General features: G+C 45.5%; 2 protein-coding genes across 3 annotated transcripts in view; both read right to left on the bottom strand.

The window, feature by feature from the left end:
• Nucleotides 1-2,340: 2,340 nt before the first annotated feature.
• Nucleotides 2,341-11,499, bottom strand: gucy1b2 (guanylate cyclase 1, soluble, beta 2). Its single transcript, XM_029281275.2, has 16 exons — nucleotides 9,619-11,499; nucleotides 8,695-8,768; nucleotides 8,509-8,603; nucleotides 6,950-7,110; nucleotides 6,777-6,876; nucleotides 6,427-6,645; nucleotides 5,848-5,951; nucleotides 5,642-5,743; nucleotides 5,422-5,509; nucleotides 5,152-5,348; nucleotides 4,761-4,884; nucleotides 4,530-4,678; nucleotides 4,188-4,334; nucleotides 3,950-4,104; nucleotides 3,593-3,774; nucleotides 2,341-3,423 (listed from the first exon to the last, which is right to left on the bottom strand). Exons 1-16 carry the CDS (start codon nucleotides 9,619-9,621, stop codon nucleotides 3,251-3,253), a joined length of 2,073 nt encoding a protein of 690 aa, XP_029137108.2. The 5' UTR covers nucleotides 9,622-11,499; the 3' UTR covers nucleotides 2,341-3,250.
• A 137-nt stretch (nucleotides 11,500-11,636) lies between these two features.
• LOC109999321 (protein SON) overlaps nucleotides 11,637-19,021 on the bottom strand; it is a 10,416-nt gene continuing 3,031 nt past the window's right edge. The window contains exons 3-20 of one of the 2 annotated variants that reach the window (XM_020654349.3): nucleotides 18,382-18,413; nucleotides 17,902-18,092; nucleotides 17,573-17,778; nucleotides 17,231-17,448; nucleotides 16,764-17,034; nucleotides 16,387-16,580; nucleotides 16,142-16,294; nucleotides 15,736-15,911; nucleotides 15,516-15,650; nucleotides 15,331-15,423; nucleotides 14,874-15,089; nucleotides 14,547-14,657; nucleotides 14,333-14,449; nucleotides 13,901-14,048; nucleotides 13,393-13,461; nucleotides 13,123-13,238; nucleotides 12,931-13,032; nucleotides 11,637-12,165 (exon numbers count right to left, since the gene is read on the bottom strand). In XM_020654349.3, coding sequence (XP_020510005.2) covers nucleotides 12,088-12,165; nucleotides 12,931-13,032; nucleotides 13,123-13,238; nucleotides 13,393-13,461; nucleotides 13,901-14,048; nucleotides 14,333-14,449; nucleotides 14,547-14,657; nucleotides 14,874-15,089; nucleotides 15,331-15,423; nucleotides 15,516-15,650; nucleotides 15,736-15,911; nucleotides 16,142-16,294; nucleotides 16,387-16,580; nucleotides 16,764-17,034; nucleotides 17,231-17,448; nucleotides 17,573-17,778; nucleotides 17,902-18,092; nucleotides 18,382-18,413 — 2,626 coding nt within the window. In that variant the 3' untranslated portion in view covers nucleotides 11,637-12,087. Of the gene's footprint in view, nucleotides 12,166-12,930; nucleotides 13,033-13,122; nucleotides 13,239-13,392; nucleotides 13,462-13,900; nucleotides 14,049-14,332; nucleotides 14,450-14,546; nucleotides 14,658-14,873; nucleotides 15,090-15,330; nucleotides 15,424-15,515; nucleotides 15,651-15,735; nucleotides 15,912-16,141; nucleotides 16,295-16,386; nucleotides 16,581-16,763; nucleotides 17,035-17,230; nucleotides 17,449-17,572; nucleotides 17,779-17,901; nucleotides 18,093-18,381; nucleotides 18,417-19,021 lie in introns of both variants that reach the window. The other variant, XM_020654348.3, reaches the window with a different exon arrangement.

The following is a 19,021-nucleotide window of genomic DNA, read 5'->3' on the forward strand; positions in this document are numbered from 1 at the left end:
GCTGGCTTCTCTGACAACAATGCAGCAGCCAGTATGTCCTCCTTCTAACTTTAGATTCTGCTCCTGAATGCTCTGGATTTGTTTGGACCAGAGAAGGTAGGCGATTTTAAGGCACCCAGCACACGGCCGTTTTGGACGCCCCTCTGTTTGTCAGATATGAGAGCAGTTATCAGGTCAACAGGTGTTGCAGTGATGGAAGCGGTCAAGAGAAGTGGTTCAGATAGAAGTGATTGTACCCGACCTAAAAAGCCTCTGCATGTTTCTAATAAGCTCCACGAGCAGAAACGTGCTCAAACTAGGATCAATATTGGAGATGCTTTTGAAAAATGGAGAGAGGTTAGAACACAGAAAGGTTTACAGACCCATGCAGAGCTGGATAAACACTGACTAACAAACAACCTGTCCTTTTATTTATTCTCACGCTTTCTACTTCTTGCTCTGCCCCGTCATGACATATTGCCATTTTACACAGACACAGAAAGTAGACTCTTGTGTACTGTTCCCGTCACTTCAAAGCCGAGTGTTAATTAATCCAATTAGTGGAGGAGGTGGAGAGAAAAGGAGCGCAGAGCGGCAGAGGAGAGGAGCGGTGGGAGACGAGGTTTCCACATCACTTCATGTTCATGAATACTTTGAAAGCAGAGCCGGACACAAGTTTAAAGCCGGACATTCAAATATTAAAGCGAAAGCACTCTACTTACGCCGAGGTAAACAAAGCAAGAGCCTGAAAAGTGCTCTGTGCAGAGTGTGAACTGTAGTAGTGTTATGAAGCAGCTTTGTGTGTGTGTGGGTTTGGATTGTGTAAACGTTTCAGAGACCTGAAAGATAGAAGGAGCAGAGGGCGTTTTGGTGAGTAAACCCTGAAGGTAAAAATAACTTTTGGTGTGTTTACAAGGAAACGTAACATCGAACCTTCACAGGGTAGAGCCTGGTTTATATAAATCTGCTCTCTGTTTTTACATGTTTTAGGAAATAGATGAGAAAAAGAGACAAAAAGGTTTGGAGATACTTCAGTAGATCACCTCAGCCTGCAGCAGTGAATCAGGCTGTCATAGCTGCAGTATACTCCTCCTCTTTTTTTGTTATTTTTGTCTGATAACATAACAGGAAGGATCCCTGAAACAGAAGTAGTTTCACCTCTCAGAACTGGGAGGTTGCAGCTCGACTGCTCTTCAAGATTTTGTTCTTTTAAGGTTTATTTTTGGTGCTCTGTCACCTCACAGCGAGGAGGTTCCTGGTTTGAATCCCCGCCTGACAGGAGCCTCTCTGTGTGGAGTTTTGCATGTTCTCCCCGTGCATGTGTGGGTTCTCCTCTTCTTCCTCCCGCAGTCCAGAGACATGCTCGTTAGGTTCATTACTGACTCTAAAATTGCCTGTGATTGCATGTGAGTCTCTGTCTCTAAATGTCAGCCCTGTGATTGAACAGTCCATGGTGTAACCCCGCCTCTTTCCCGATGACAGCTGGGTGCGGCTCCAGCCCCCTGAGACGCCGAACGGGATAAAGCGGTATAAATAATGGAAGTATGAATTTTTGGTCTTTATTGCCTTTATTAGATCGGAGAGTGGAAAGAGGAGGAAGAGAGAGAGAGAGAGAGAGAGAGAGAGAGAGAGAGAGAGAGAGAGAGAGAGAGTGGGGAATGAAATGCAGGAAATAAGCCGCAGGTCAGACTTGAACCCGGGTCTCTTACATGGGGCACGACCTAACCACTAGGCCATCTGCACCCCCGTTACAAGTTTTGTTTTAGAACAAAGTAACACAAAAAACTAACCAAGGCAGCTGTAGAGCAGCAACTCCTGTGTTCCCCTGCGTCCCAGATATGAATGAAGACAATGCGCTGGTTACCTCACACAGGAATCGATCAGAAGGTTGAGATAAAAGCCGTAACTGTTCCCAAAATCCTCTTCACACTTTTAGTAAAACATCGTCGTGACGCTCGTGGTGCCACCCAGGGAAATCTACAGAAACAAACATAAGGCGGAGAAGAAGAAAAGGTCACTTACAAACCATTTTAATGCATTTTTACTGAACTTTTTCTGGCTTTGGGCTCAAATTGAAGTCGTAAATATTCTCAAAAATCTTTTTATTTCTTACTGGTTATCATCCATGGAGTTTTATTTACAAGCTTTATTGCATCCCCTTTTATAACATTTTACATGATACAACTAAAACAAGTACAAGCTTTATAGGATTACAGCGAGGTATTGACTTGTGTTGTGCCATAAAGGAGTCATAATGTGTGTTAGCGAGAGTGTTTGAGCCGACAACCTTACATAAGAAACTCTCCGCTCTGCTCACCTCACCTCTGACACACACACACACACACACACACACACACACACACACACACACACACACACACACACACATACAGCAGCAGCATGTGTCATTATGGGCTGAAGTGGGCTGATTTTGGCTCGGCCATTATCTTCTTACACAACCCACTACAGTGAAGAGAGTCTGTGTGTGAGTCTGTGTGTGTGTGTGTGTGTGTGTGTGTGTGTGTGTGTGTGTGTGTGTGTGTGTGTGTGTGTGCGTGCTCACATTACTCATGTGCTTATGTGCCATTTGAAGTCATTTCTAAAATTGCACGCTAATAAAGCAGCGCGCTCTCTCCCCGTCAGGCCTCTGCCCTCTCTTTGTCAGCAGCTTTATCGTGAAGTGTGGAAGTCTGAAAACGCACAACTGATGCAATTAGGATCGCTTTGAAACACAACACACACACACACACACCGACACTAAACATTTAACAAACCCCGACGTCAGACTGATGTGATCTCTTATTGTCCTCATGTAAACATTAAAGTGTCTGCATTTGTTCAAAGTCATGTGAGGACAAAATTATTCTGAGGATAAAATATCCACAAAATCAATTTTCATATTACAGTCAAGTCTTTGGTGGTTTGTAGTGCAACTGAACCACCACAAGGGGGCGCTACAACCTCATAAATCTATTAACTGGAACAGAAAACATAGACAAGCTGCAGAGTAAAAGTTGAACATTTCAAATTATCGTCTTAAAAGATTTCATCACATTTATATTTATTCATTGATGTGAATCTGGGCTTTTTTGTGTCTTTATTTTGATAGGACACTACAGCAGGAAACCAGAAAGAGAGAGAGAGAGAGAGTGTGTGGAAAGGAGCCATAGATTGAGAAAGAGTTGCCCCTGTTTTTAATCACATTTCTACGTTTTCTCACTTTTTGTCTTCTTCTCTCGCGCGTGTCTCTGCAGGCCGAGTTGTTCCGCAGTCAGAGTAACATACACAGTTTGCTGCTGGAGTTATTTGCAGGTGTTTTGCGGCGGTGCTCGATGTGCTCGTGGGTCTGATATGGAGGGGTGATGTCCCAGGAGAAGAGGTCCGGGGTGACGACTTCACCTGAGGCTGCGTGCTTCTGCTCGCTCTCAGAGCTCACGTCGAGCTCTAAAGGAAGGAGACATATTAAAGAGTTATGATTTTATAAACCAATGTGCCTGCACTTTCAATTCTCTCACCTATCGTCTTTCAAACTTTGATTTATTTTAGTTTAACTTTGGCTTTATCGTGACAAGTTATAAGTTTTACTTCCTGTTACTTGAGGTGTCTTCTTTACCTTGGTCGATCTGTCCGAGGTTCTCCTCCGGGTACAAACATGTCCCTCCACCCTCTCTTCCCATGATGCTCTCCTCTGACATCAGCAGGTTCCCCAACAGAAAGTAGGTGGTCATCTTGCCTTTACCTTTGATCTCGATGTGCCCGCGCTCCTTTATGTCGAACCCTGCGTCCTGTAACTCGCTGAGGAGGGGAAACAGAACAGAAATGTTGTAATTCATTATAATACCCGTGTGTCTCCCAGTCTAATCTCCGGGAGTGATTCCAACACTTGTTTCAGGTTTAAGTTATTCAGACCTCTGAATATGTGAAAGCAGAGCCATGATGTGCACGTTTCAGACTGTGTTAAATGCGTCACCTATAAGTTGTGGAGCTCAGGTGGATGTGATCGGGGAGACCATGACTCTCCATCCTGGACGCGGTGTTGACGGTGTCTCCAAACAGGCAGTAACGAGGCATCTTCTCCCCCACCACCCCCGCCAACACGGGCCCGGTGTGCAGACCCACACGGATCTGAAACACACACATACACACGCTGTCAGCACACACAGGATTTAATGTGCTAAATAAGTATCCAGACTAAGAAGGCTTCTCACCTGTATGGGTCTTCCTGTTACAGGGTTGGTGACCTCTCTGGCTGAGATCCTCATTCCCAGAGCAAAGTTAGCCACTCTGTGAGCGTGGGTCACAGTGGGAACGGGGACGCCTCCCACCACCATGTACGCATCACCGATAGTCTCCACCTTCAGGAAACAAATGGGAACCATCAGAGGGTTCAGTCACTTCTGTTTGGCATCTTTTCACAGGTTGATACACCCGGACATTTGTGGAAAAAGTGCACAAAAGCAGAGGTGCAACATTTTCCACAACAACAGAGCATCCCCTGAAACCCCTCGTCTTCTTTTCATCCTGCAGAGGTGTCACACATGGAAGAATACCTTGTAGATGTCGTGAACGTTGGTGAGTCGGTCGAACTTGGAGTACATGCAGTTGAGCATGTGGACGATGTGGATCGGCTCGCAGGCGGCGCAGATGTTTGTGAAGGTCACAACGTCACTGAAGAGGATCGTGCACACCTCAAACTCCCCTGAAAGAGACGGAGACGTGAATAAAGCTGCAGACAGGTAGTGTGTGTGTAGAGAAATGGCTGACTTTACAAACAGACCGACCCGCCTTCACACTCTTCCCGTCTTTCAGCTGATTGGCGATGTGTCGAGGCAGCATGGCGTACAGCAGAGTCTCAGTCTTCTCTTTCTCGACCTCCAGGTGACGAGACAGAATCCTCAGCTCCTCCTGCAGACAAATAAACGATGCATTCATTGTCCTGAAATGCTTCCAGTGAAAAGACTTTCTTTACCACTCTTAGATCTTCAGGTTGTCCAGCTAAACAAAATGCCACTCTTTGACTCTTTGCAGCGACACCTGGTACTGGAGTGTTCCCTTTTCAGATAGCTTAGCAGATATTTAATAAGTAAATGTTGATTAAATCAAACGCAATCATGTCCATTGAGCTGTTTTTTTTATTTTCATTTTGCGCCGGATCAAGGCTTCTTTTCCTACTTTCTTCCTCTCCAGCTGGTTGCTGAGCTCCATCTCAGCCAGGCGCTGCTGGTTCAGGAGGACCAGGTCTCTGGTGACGTCGTGCTGGGCGAGGTCGGACAGGTGGAGACCCACGTCCTGAAGCTCCTGGAGGCTCCGCAGCTTCGGAGAACAGAGGTAGAGCATGCAGCCGAGAGACTCCATCCACACCATCTGACCTGAAGATGAAGCGAGTGCAGGTTAATGACGGAGTTCAGATCGTTTAAAGATGTGTCGTTAAGCAGCACTCACCTCTGAGTTTGAGCATGGTGTGCTTGTGGCTCTTTAACACAAACTGACTGTTGATGAACTTCCTGATGCTCTCGATGGTAAAAGTCACCTGGAGAACAGACACAGATACTGCTTTAAGATTCATGTTTAATCACCTGTGTTTCCCCGCCGTTACACTTTACTAGATATCACAAGAACGACTGAATATCTTTGATCCATGGTTCTGTGCTCGTGTTTTTACCTGTGGGTGTATCAGGGTGAAATACAGATCCAGTGTAGCATCTCTGGCCTGAAGACCTGGAACAAACTTCTGGATGTTCACACCTGTCTGCCTCACCTTCAGCTGGTACACAGACGAGCACAGAGAAGAGACAGGGAAAGACAATGAGGTGGCAGACACAAAGGCAAAAGAAAATGTTGAGTTTATGCCAAAAAAAATTGAAGTACATGTCGATCAAAGACGATGTGAAAGGGGAAAGCATCGCAGAAAGCTTTTTCTTCCATCCACAGTTTGTTCGGGTAACACGGACGGAAGGCGCACTGGAGACTACCTGTGAAGGAAATCAAACACACGCACACACACTCAGTGTAACAGAGGCTACACATTTAAGGTCACATATTCTCCTCCTCTTCAACCACTTTAAATAAGTCTCAGAACTCATGGACTCTTATCATCATTGAGGGGTTTGTAGACAGACTAGAGACACATATTAGAGTTAGAGGAACATGGTGAAGAGGGTTTTATATAATTTGTGACCTTTGTGATATTTCATTTGTGCTTTGGCTTCAGATTAGCTTACGTTTAAATAAAAAGTAAAACACTTTAAAAAGGGAATACTGATATTTTACATATTTTGAAATCCTCCAGTAGATTTCTTCAGCTTGTAGCCGCAAACAGTTTTCTGCAGTGGTGGACAAACAACACGACTCCATGACTTGAATCAAAGTATAGATCCTCCTGGGCAAATATGGCCAGGAGGATCTGTACTTTTGACACCGCTTATGGCTGCCATTCAGTGTGTTTACCATCGGTTATCTCTCTACAGCTGTTCTTATTCGTCGTGGTGCACGCTGTTGTTTCTGCGCTGGATTCAGAGCGACTTAAACACAAGGGATTGATTTCCTGGTTGACCAGAAACACGACGTGCTCCTTCTTCCCCGTACGCTCGTCTTCCTCCGACTGGTTGAGAACCTCCATGGTGACTTTTGTATGGAAGAAGTCTCTGGCCACCGCCTCTATGATACCTGGAATGGAAAAAAAAAGTGGAAAAATGTGAGGAATGGAGCGCTCAACTTCTTAGTTTGCAACATACAAAATCAGGATCGATGCAGTGGATTGGTGAGGTAAGAAAGGCGATCATTACGCTTGTTTTCACCTGGTACAATATGGAAGAGGCCCTTTCTGTCAGAGTAGTAGTGAAGCAGCATCTTCCCATCGTCCGTCATCTCCACTCTGAAAGACGGTGCGTTCATTTCCTTAAAAAAAACAGGAGGGGAGGTTGAGATTTTGTAAAACAATTAAAAGACATACAGACACACGTGATCACACCTGATAGGACAGAGCCAGGTAACTGTGCAGAGCGTCCAGGTTCCCAATGAACTCAACCAGGTTCCCTCCCAGAGTCCTCATCATGGTGTCATAGCCCGCTTGTTTACAGAACAGGAAGAAATGTCCTCCAAAAAGCTTCAGGAACACGTCGGCAGAAACGTCTGGAACATCAAAAACACACAGAGGAACACAGTCAGAGAACTTTAAAGACATTACATCGATCCATTAGAGGGTCTGTGTCGCAGCGAGTGATGAAGTCAAGACCACCGAGACCGAGACCGAGACCGAGACATACCTGAGACCAGAGTGATCCGAGACCGAGACAAGATCGAGACATTTAGGGATTAAGAGGCAAGAACAAGACCAAGACCATGACCAAGACCAAGGCGGGGCAAGACCGAGTCAAGACCAAGACCAAGGCAGGGCGAGACCAGGACAACACCAAGACCAAGGCAGGACGAGACTGGGTCAAGACCAAGACCAAGACCAAAACCAAGGCCAAGACCAAGACCAAGACCAAAACCAAGGCCAAGACCAAGACCAAGACCAAGACCAAAACCAAGGCCAAGACCAAGACCAAGACATGGCGAGACCGAGTCAAGACCAAGACATTTAGGGAACGAGTCAAAACCAAGACCAAGACCAAGACCAAGACCAGGACCGAGAGAAGACCAGGACCATACATCACTGATAAATCATCATCTTGAGTTCAGGGGGCGTGTCACTCACTTAGACCGTTACAGCGGGAAGGTTGAGGCTGAAACCGGGTGGTCTTGACAAGTCTTGATTTAAAATCTGGAGTCTACCCGAGACAAGACCGAGTAAGAACGCTTACCAGTCCGAGATGAGACCTTCAGAAAGTTATCTCCAGAGCCAGACCGATGTTGAGTCCTACATCACCAGCTGCAGCGAAACATTTAACCTTTTCATTTTTAGGATTCCTAATTGTTGAACATAAATCCCCGGTTTAAAAACACCTGAACCCTCCTCATCGCTCGTAATGCAGTTCTCCAGCCGCCCATGTGCTCACGTGTTTGTTTCCTGCAGCTTCTGCAAACATTCAATTACAGTTTATCCCCAAAGGTGAGAACAGAATAGATAATCAGGCCTTTGGGAACCCCTCAGTACCCTATCGACCCACGCTGAATAAACAGTCATGTTTTATACATGTGTGCCCCGGGGCCGCAGAGTCTATATGTGTTTGTGTGTTTGCCAGCACAGAACATGTTTTAGTAAATAATTAACACCTTGTTTACAAAGCTTGTTACAGCCCCTGCTCAGTTAAATGTTCAACCTGTGCATTCTGATCATCCTGAGTTTCTTAAACATGGCGTCTACAGGCTGTAAGAAATACATATTTATATTTTATAATAAATAACTCACTAAACTAAAACCATTAACCCGAGCAGGAAAGGCCCCTCCCCTCCTGCTCAGACATGACCCCATATCAATCGTGCTACGCTAAAGATAACGCACAATGAATTATTCAAAGTAGCATGAAATGTGCTCGGAGAATGTGAGGTTTCAAACGTTAAGACGGAGAAATCCTGAACTCTTACCGAGCAGCGTGCAGGCCTCCTTCACCAGGCTGACCGTCAGCACGTCGTCATAAACCGTGTACGTCATGAAGGTGTCCTGGACTCCTGGTAGAGAGCTGTGTTAAGAAACGATGATGTTAAGAGTAAGCACACAAAGGTCATCATCATCAACACCTTCTTGTTGTTTATCTGTACAAGTCCAGGAACCTCAGTTTGTCCCACGTGTCCTGTCCAAACTTCTCCATCACCAGAGACTGGAGGCAGCTGTTGATGAACCCGTACTGAAAACAAAACAACAAGGACATTTCATGTTTTTTAAAGATTTATTTTTTTTGGCTTTTTGTGCCTTTAATGGAGAGAGAGGACAGTGGATAGAGTTGGAAATCAGAGAGAGAGAGAGAGAGAGAGTAGGGAATGACATGCAGGAAAGGGAGCCACAGGCTGGATTTGAACCTGGAGGAGCTGATAACTGTTTTTAAATCTAAAAATGAAAGACCTGGCAGTAGATTCTACAGGATGTCAATGTTTTTTAGCTCGACTGCTTGAACGACACTCTCAGATTTGACTCTTAAGTTTGTAATTTTGTGTTTGCGCTGCTGACTGTCTCTGCCAGGACTCCTCGGATGAAGAGGTTCTTAATCTCACTGAAACCAACCTGATTAGAGAAATAAATGAAGCAACCTCCTGGAGCGATCCCAAAGATTTTTGTGCTTTTGTTGTTCATTTAAACCAGTGCTTCTCAACTGGTCACAGAGCCCTTTATCGTTGAGCGTCTAGAAACAAAAAATGTTGAAAAAGTTTCTGATAGGCTTTAAAAATATATTTCATTTTGTTCTGTCACATTTTGAACAATCAGAGGTCCAAACTGCATGATTTGTCTTTAAACAAATCAGACCAGTTGAACATTTTCCCCCAAAAAGTGTCCTGATTTCTCGTTATCGTGGCGGTGGTGAGTCCTGAGGCAAGACCAGTTTAGAACCAGCAACTTAAACCCCTAAAATATTTATGTAAGAAAAAAGGTTTCAGGCTCAAATTGCCTGAAACTGCCTTTAGAAGAACTAAAAAGAAAGGTAACAGTAATTAGTCATCTCTGGGTTCCTTAGTTTCTGGCTGAATATGAAGTTCACTCACCATGTCTGTGTTTGATCTTCTCCCGCCGTCTTCTTCTCCAACGTTGATGCAAATAAATTAAAGACTTTATACTGCCTCCTCTGCGCTCTTCATTTCTACAGAGAATCAAATTCCTGTGTTGCCTCACACCTCTGTCCACCTGCCTCTAACACCTCACTGCTGCTAGAAGAGGACACACACATCACAGATACGCACACACACACACACAACCAGAGATTCTCTTCATAGTGTTGTGTGTGAGCTCAAAGATCTGTCGCACATGAAAAACTCCTGATGAGGTTCAGTTTCTTGTTTGCTTTGAGTCTTGGATTCGTTGAAAATAATCATTTTATTCATGAAGAGAATCTGCTGTGAGGTCAGATTGACAGGTTTATGTTCTTAGATAAGGAATGATCGCAGTAACAGCCTCATATATCACAATATCAAATAATCACTTTAAAAACAGGGCTTCAGTACATCATTTCTGCAGGATTTTTACAAAATGACTGGAAAAACCTGCAGCATCTTTTCCAATACTGAACATTTTCATCCTAAGTGACGATCAATTCCACTTTCCTTCAACAGAGGTGAGTAAATGAAGGGTGAGTGAAGTACTTGCCAACCACAGCAGACACCGTGCTTCACTGCTCGGCTGTTTCAAACACATCTGGCGGTGTTTGCAGAGGGGAGGGCGGTGGGTTCATTGCAACAGCGACTCCTGTAGGTTGCTTTGGGTACTTGTTTTCTGAGGCCCGATGAAGCAGCTGCAGCTACTCTTCTTCTGCACGAGAGGGCAGTAATGGCTGGCGGGTCTCATAAAGGGAGGGGACACTTTCACAAAGCTTAAAGGGGGAATCTCACATATTTTAGGTCTGAAGGAATAAAGAGGACATCAGCTAATCAAGGCGTGATATCTGCAAATTAATCCTTCAGAGAAAAGGAAACTGGTCAATTTATTATCCACTATAAGTTGTTGTTTTTGTAACCGACAGGCTCAGACTGTTATTCTGAGGGTCTGACAACATTACAGGAATAAAATGCATTTTTTTTTTAACAGAGAACAGCCAATAAATCCATCTCTTTAAAGCCACCAAACTCATTTAAAAAAACTGATTTTACATCGCAGAACGCTGGCCCTGCTGGTCCACAGCTGCCTCAACCAGTTGGTTTTATGTGTGCGTGTTGGGACAAGCTGGCTTAGAACAAACACTTTAATACAACTGAACAACGGCAGCGGGTAGACCAGGAACTCCCGTGTTCAGCACATCATAAAAACACTGTTTTCTAAGGGCCGTTTTCTCTGAATTAAAAAGCTCCATCTCTTTTTTTTTAAGGTTTATTTTCTGGCTTTTTATGCCTTTAATTAGAGTTAGGACTGTGGATAGTGTCAGACATCAGAGTGAGAGAGCTGGAAGGGAGTTACAGGTCGGATTCAAACCCCGGCCTGCGCACTTGGAGGACTACGGCCTCCGTACATGGGGTGCACACAACGCTACCGGAGCCTGAATCTGGTCACTTTGCAGAAAGACTTTTACTCTGGGTTTAAAAGCTTTATCTCTACTTTTTAAAGGTTTATTCTCTGGGGCGTTATTTGACAGGACAGGGACTAGAGAAGGAGAGAGAGAGAGGGGGGAGAGAGAGGGAGAGAGAGAGAGAGCGAGATAGAGAGAGAGAGATAGAGAGAGTAGGGAAAGGAGACACAACATGGATTTGAAGATTTGAACCCGGGCCCCCTGCTTTGAGGATTAAAGCCTCCGTACACGGGGCGCGATCTAACCATAAGGCCGTCTGCGCCCCAGAAAAGCTTGACCTCTTTTGCAAAATGTTGCCGACCATGAATAGAATTTTAAAAAGTCGTTCATTCCAAACATTCGCTCCTTCAACATTTCTGAGCCTCGTCCTGCTTTTGACACATTTCAGGTAATGTTTGTAAATGTAACATTGAGGTTTGTTCACCTTTCAGTCATTTGGACCCTTAAATAACGCCACGTTTTACAGATAACGACATTCACGAGGCATTATCACAGAGAAACATAACGTGTGTTTTTCTATTTTACATAACATAAATAAAATCTTTATTTCTGTGTACACATGTTAATGAGGTTAGTTCCATAAAGTCGAGCGGCCTCTTTTTACGAGAAACACTTTGTTAAAACGAGGCCACAAATGTAACGTCAGAATAAACACATCCAGCGCAGAGACACTGATAGAGCTCAGAATAAATGCTACCATATCTTACATACATACATACTTACAAACATGCCATCAAGCGTTCACGTGGTGGAGACTCTTTCCCAGTCACCACAACCCCCCACGACCTGTCATGGAGGTAAAAACTCAACGTGATTCTGTGAGTATAAAATCTGTACTTTCAGGATACTGCGTGTAAACTTGACTGCTTATTGAACTCGTTTCTGTCAAGAGTCTTCAGCGAGAAAAAAGTCAAACAGCTGAACTCGTGTTCAGAGAATCCGTCAGTCACTCGGTGGTTTATGTAGAAAATAAAGGTCCAGTAGAAGCAGCAGTGAAAACAGGGCCTGTGTAAAGTCCGGGTCCATCGACAGGAACCTGAAAACAGAACATAAAACGCTTGAAAACATGCGAGGACACAACCATCTGATATGCATCTTTACAACATCAAATATGTTTTTTCACACTGCACCCGTTCAACATTTAATCCTTTGCTCAATGAGTTTCAGTTTCTTCTTGCAATCAGTTTGACATCTGGTGCTTTTATTTTCAAGGTGGACAAAAGGATGTGCGGTGCTTTGCATGACGAGCTCCTGACTCTAATCCCAACACTCAGAGGCTCGTCAATAAACGGCTCGCGGTGAGCGGGAAACCTTTTTTACTCCTGTGTTGACACAAAGCTCAAAAGCTCATCTGGCTCCTTTTCGATGTGAAGTAGCATCAGCTTCTCTGCTCCCCTGAATGTCTGAGCTCCTCATCTTATCTCTAAGGCTGAGCCCAGACACCCTCTGGAGGAAACTCATTTTGGATGCTTATGTCTGCAATCTGGTTCTTTCAGTCGCTACCTAAAGCTCCTTCAGGCTCAGCTCCCTCTGCACCACGACTGTTTGGTACAATCTGACAATCAATTCTCAAATAATCTCGCTCACATGTCGATGGCTGTGTCTGCATATGGTAACTTGGGGTCCATTATGTTGCAGCATTATATACTGGTATAATGGTTGCACCGGTATGCAGGACGCAGCCAATGTCTTAGATGAAGAAATATAGTTAAATTTGTCTTCTGCCTCCTGACCTTGACCCTGATATTGATGATAATTAAGGATTCCTTCTGTGTTGCATGTGTTATTTTTCTAATGGTACCTCTCCAAGAGCCTGCAGGGCGACGGTAGCAGCCATGGCCTTGGCGTGTTTCTTGTTGGGACTGGCTGTCTGAGGCTGATAGTCCACGCCGTTCACCGTGACCTGGAGACAACAGGACAACGCTTTCAATCACATCAAACAGCGAGAGAGAATAAAGATCTCCTCCAGACACACTGACTCAAACGGACTCACCTTGAAGAGGAAGTTTTTGCGGTGATCCGGTCCGCTGTGATGAACCATGACGAAGTCCGGCTGCATGATCCGCCTCTTGTTACACAACTCGATGAGGGCGGACACCGGGTGCTTCCCTGTGCACAGATTAAAGGGGCAGACTCGGGTGACGGTTCACATGGCTCATAAACTTTAAGGAATCTGGATTCAGAGACTCGATAGAATCTCTACTGTTACATTCTGGCTTCATAAAGGAGTGATAGTGACTTTGTGTGCGGTTGTATCTGTTACCCATTAGATCCTTGGTCACCACCAGTCCTCCCGTCTGCTTCTGAGGCTTCTCCCCTTCAGCAACCAGTCCTGAAACACAGAAACATCACTGTGAACATTGGTGCCTTTATTCTGCAGCTGTGGTGGTTTTTCTGTCTCTTTGACCTCTTGAAAAAACCTGAAATTTAATTTCTTTATTGGACATGCGCCATCTTAAAGAACATCTATGATGAACTGGACCACTGGACCCGACCTGACTCTGTGTGGTGGAGACGTCTGTGTGTGATTAAATGAAATGCGACCAACTTGTCTGTTGGTGTTCTGTAAGCCTGATGGAGTCAGACACCTTGGTCAGAGTTATTTTAAAAAACCAGCAGGTCCGGAATATTCACAGCAAGGATCAAAGAGATCAATTTAAAATCCATATTTCTCACAGTGAGAGGATGAAAGATTAGATTTGCTTTAACTCTAAAACTATCCTAGCCTTATTTTAAAATCTCAGTTGATTCAACACCGTGCGGTTACAGACCTTTGCGGTCGACCTTGAAGTCGATGATGATCGGCTCCACGGTGCCCTCCCGGTTCCTCCCGAGACCTTCTCCGGTCCTCCAGCCCATCTTCCTCATCAGGAACTCCCCGACTCCTCCGGATACTGGAGCAGCTCTGAGGAACTGATCCTGACAGAGACACAAACACAGTTACAGCTCGATAAAGACATTTCATTGGTTCTCCTTGTCCAGTATGTTTGTCAGATACAGCCAGAACTCAATAATAAAGGCTGTCAGTGCTGTGTACCTGTGCATGAACTGTACCGTGCACTCCCACTACTCGAAGGAACTGGACTTTAAGGGATCACTCCTAAACGATAAATCTACTTTTTCTAACTGCATGTAAATATACTGACTGACATAAACACTGTATGTGTACTTTTATTGTTCATGTTTGTTGCTGTGTGTGTTACCTTCTTGAGCCAGGCCTGAGGCCCGCTGTTGGACAGCTCCTCTGAGGTGAGGACCTGAGCTCCAGTGGAACCCGTGAAGAGACCGGGAACAGTGTTGGACTGAGCCCACGCGTCCACCTGCAGGAACGAGACAGAAAAGACCCTCAAGTCTGTCAATCAACAGTCAGGAAACATGTGACCTTTAAATATCAATCCTAAAAATCATGTATCTTACCTGCTCTTGGGCTCGGCTGAGCATGCAGATGGCGTTGACATCATACGGGTTCTCAGCCAATCGTCTCTGGGCTTTGATCCTCTCAGTTACAGCCTGAGAAATATCCACCGGCTGCAGAAATAAAGAGAGAGAGAGAGAGAGAGAGAGAGAGAGAGAGAGAGAGAGAGAGAGAGAGAGAGAGAGAGAGAGAGAGAGAGAGAGAGGACCACGGTGACGAGAGGATCAGGATAACGAGGAGAAATCAAAGTAAACAAACTTTCCAAAACGAGTTTAGTTAAAGAGTTCAAATATTTAGTCAATACTTAGTTTGAAACACGTTGTACTGACCTGCACTTGCGGGTCGGGGAAAACGCTGTCGTTGTCAGACACAGGCGCCGGCTGCTGCTCCTCGACCTCTGGTAACCCTGTCCCCGTTTCTCCCGGTGATGAAGTGGCCGTTGCTATGGAAACAGCGGTCATCGCCTTCCTGGAGGCCGCAGCAGCTTTCTCTGCAGTTTTATCCACAGGAACCCACTCGCCGTACGCACCCAGTGTCTCCCCCTCCTGGACAGAAGGACACACTGCATTCAGTAAATATTCTCAAAGCAAAAAAAAAAAAGAAAAAGAAAAACTGAAAGGAGAGGCGGCAGGAGCTCAGTCGGTTCAAGTCCGAGCTTGAGATGCCAGATCACTTTCTGAGCACTGCCAACCTTCTTAACATCCCCCCGATGGAAACTAAAGAAATCCACTACGAAGGCAGAACATATGTATCGATGCATCAAGTTAAACATTTAGAGGCTCTGACCTTTTTCCGATGTTGGCATCCCGACGACACAGGAAACTCTTTAGCCATCCCGGCGTCACTTCTCGCTCCAGCGGCCGGACGAACTGTCGTGTTCTGGAGGGAAAAAGAGGATTTGATCGTTCTTAAACGAGTTGTAGACGTAACAAACAACAAGCTGCTTTATGTAAAGTGTGAGCAGTCGTTACATTGATGCTGAAGCTGATAGCTTTTTGTTCCCGTAGAGCCGATGCTCCAAACGGTTTCCCATCATCCTCTTCGTCTGAGACATGAGGCAACGCCACCGGGAGCTCTCCTTTGCTGTCCACGATCATCTTACATTTCTACAAACACAGAAAAGAACATGAAGTGTTCAAGTCAAGCAACACTGATGACTTCACATCACGACTTTAACGACTGAACTCTTACGTCAGTGAACTCCTTGATGCTGATGCTGTTGGCCTGCTTGGCCACTTTGCGTTTGACTTCCTCCAGAGCGGACATGTTGGTCTGGGACGGGGCGGGGGGAGGTTTGTTGGTGATGGAGGGCAGCGGGAGGAGGGAGGACAGAGCGCCCATGTTAGACAAAGCAGCTGTCATGGTGGCTGAAGGGAAGATGGAGACAGGACACAGAATAAACTCAAAAGTTAAAGAAAGAAAGTGTAGGTTTGAGCGGCTCTATGCGACAAAATCAGCTTGATTCTGTTGTTTCCTGTTGGAGTGCCGTTTCTATTTTCCTCTCTTTCGCTTGCGTAGATGGACGAGGAACAATAAAGTAAGAATCTGAGCTGAAAAAATTCATTTTAAAGAAAGGGAATAAGAGTTAACGTCCTACCAGCGGTCATGCTGGCCATCGCAGCGTTCATGGCCATGTTGGGCAGAGCCAGAGGCAGCATGCTGGACCTCAGGCTGGCGGGGATCGGCATGCCTGCTTTGGCACACATGGCGGCCGCGTTGGCCTTGGCAATCTCCAACAACTGCTCCTTATCTGAAGAATCAGAAAGAACGAGCAGGATTATTAAACAAACAGATTCACAGTCAGAGTGAAACATGCAAAAAAGTGATTTGATATCTTCTCACCCAGATCGCTGACGCGGTGCGGGCTGTCGCTTGTGCTGCAGTGTTTCCTGTTGGGGGATCTATTTTTTCTGAGGATGAGTACAGGGGAGTGACTCGGCTCTCGTTTCCAGCGGTCCCTCTGGCTGTACGCCGTCCTCCTCTGACCTCGAGACGCCGACCGAGAGCGAGATCTCCGAGACCTCCGACCCCCTGACCTGAAAACACAATATTCAGTTTAATGAATTTACCTAAAACCTAATCTGTAAATAAAAATCAATGAGAGAATCTATCAGTGTGTTTGGTGGATGTGCGCTCTCTCTCACATCACGACCTCTATTTAACCTCTATGTGTAAAAAACTACCTGTAGTGGTTAATTAATCACATGGGGGGTCTCTACCTGGACCGTGATCTCCTCTTCTTTGACGGACTCCTCGATCTGGATCCTCTCCTGTGGCTCCGACTCGGCGACTTGGATTTTTTCTGCTTCTTTGACGACTTTGATTCCTTTTTCTTCTGAGGGGACTTTGACGGTTTCCTCTTCTTCTTCTCTGGTGATTTAGCTGCAGCTCTGCATTCGGTTGTTTTGTTCTGAGGGGAGCGGGGCTCGGAAGTCTGCTCAGGTTCAGTCGATATGATCTGGGTCAGCATGGACTGGGGTGCAGCAGAGCCTGGAGATTTAGCATTAGACAAACAACACCAGCTTTGAGTTTGACATGAACACAATCAGCTGACTGTTTCTGCACGGGATAGAAAACTTCAGATTCTCTATCCTGCACTCGACCAGAAGCTCTTTGATAAATTTCAAAATAAAAGCAGGGATACAATAAAACATTTCTTAAGCCATCAAACGAGTGAAACACTCACCTTGTTCTTGTGTTGTCTCGTCCTCTCTCTCTTCTTTTTTCTCCGCAGCCGGCTGACTCTGTAACGAGCTCAGCAGCTCGGTGCTCGACTCCGCCCCCTCCTCTGGTTTGTTGTTTCCTCGAGGAGAGCTGCAGGTCGGCTGAGGCAGCTCGAGGTCTTTTGTAGGATCGTGTGTGGACTGTTTGGATTCATATAAAGCTTCCTTCTTCAGTGGGGACCTGACAGCAGGAACATGGTAAAAAGATTTTTAAAAATACAATGAGAAGAGGCAGGTTGCAATCACTCTTGCACTTGCGTTCCTTTGAAGAATAAATCGACCATTTGTAAGTTTTCCCGTCATACCTGGATCGTGATCTGTGTCGCTTTGAGCTCGACAAAGAGCGAGAGCGAGATCTTCGTCGGTTCAGTCCGGAGGGAGAACGAGACTTCCTCCTCTCTGAGCGGGAATGTGAGTGAGAACGGGAATGTGACCGGGAACGAGAACGAGAACGAGAACGACGACGACTACTCCTCCTCTCCTCGTCTCCTCGTCCTTTACTGGAGCTGTCCTGTTTGGACACAAGAAGAAGAAGGAAACAACTGATTTGTGACTCATCTGAGGACGATGAAGAAACGTTTACATATTCCAAACAACACGTGTTGACTTTTCCCCGTGCTGTTGGTGTTCTGACCTGTTTAGGGATGATATCAGGCAGCTCCTCTCTTCTCCGAGGTGATGCTTTTTGACCACGTTTACTCTCCCTCTGCTTGGACTCCGAGTCTGAATCAGACGAGTTCTCTTCGTCTTTCCGCCTCCTCTTCTTCTTCTTCCTCTTTCCTGAGTGACGTTTGTGGCTCCTGGACTTCCTCTCGCTCTCCTCACCTGCACAGAGACAACTTTTATCTAACAACTTAAATTCTGTCACAAAGGTTAGACGACCCCGTCATCACGGCACCGATCTTTAGGAGGCAGAAATACGGGGAATATCATTGGCTGGTTGAAAAGTGATGTCAACAGTGGCCTTCTGAAAAGTTGAAAGATTTTCAAGTAGAAGCACTCGGACAAAGGATACTGGGCGCCTCGGGCAGCTGCTCCAAACGTTCTCTCTTCAATGGGAATAATTTAAAAAAGAATCTGACACACACCCTTACAAAATAACTGACAGGCTTACCTCGCTCCTTACCGCCATCTGTTGGAGTTCTTCTTCTATGAGCAAACACAAAACCTGAGTTAGGCACATTTAGAATCGGACAAAAAAAGACAGAAAGATTTTAAAATAATCCTAATCATCAAATTGAGCCTATGAACAGTACAGGGCAAGACAATTTAAGAAGTAACAGCATTATGTTAAGAGTGTGCACAGGCTCGTGTTCTGCTTTAGGGTGTGCGTGTGTGTGTGTGTGTGTGTGTGTGTGTGTGTGTGTGTGTGTGTGTGTGTGGTCTTCAGCTGCTGTGTGGTGTGTAAATATCGCTTACCTCTATGTGCACTGTGACTCGGTGATGCTTTATTCAACCTGCTGCAGTGTCTTTGTGCTCTGCTGGTTTATGGCAGGAAGGCAATGCTGTTGTATGCACCTTCTGTAAAAGGGGAATTCAGGATAGAGACCTTTTTGTTGAAAAGTAAGACGTGTTTTTGAAACAAGAAGCAGTCGTTACAGCCCTACGCTCCTGTAAAAGTCACCACACTCCACAGACAGAAACGGTTTCTATGTTTGGGTATTGTCGTCTGCTGCTTCCTCGTTCACTCTCGAGGTGCGTGCTTCACGAGCAGCCTGGTTCTGCGAGGGAAAATAAACGTTTTTGTCGGTGGA

This window comes from Labrus bergylta, chromosome 24 (genome assembly GCF_963930695.1).
Source record: "Labrus bergylta chromosome 24, fLabBer1.1, whole genome shotgun sequence".
Taxonomy (NCBI): domain Eukaryota; kingdom Metazoa; phylum Chordata; class Actinopteri; order Labriformes; family Labridae; genus Labrus; species Labrus bergylta.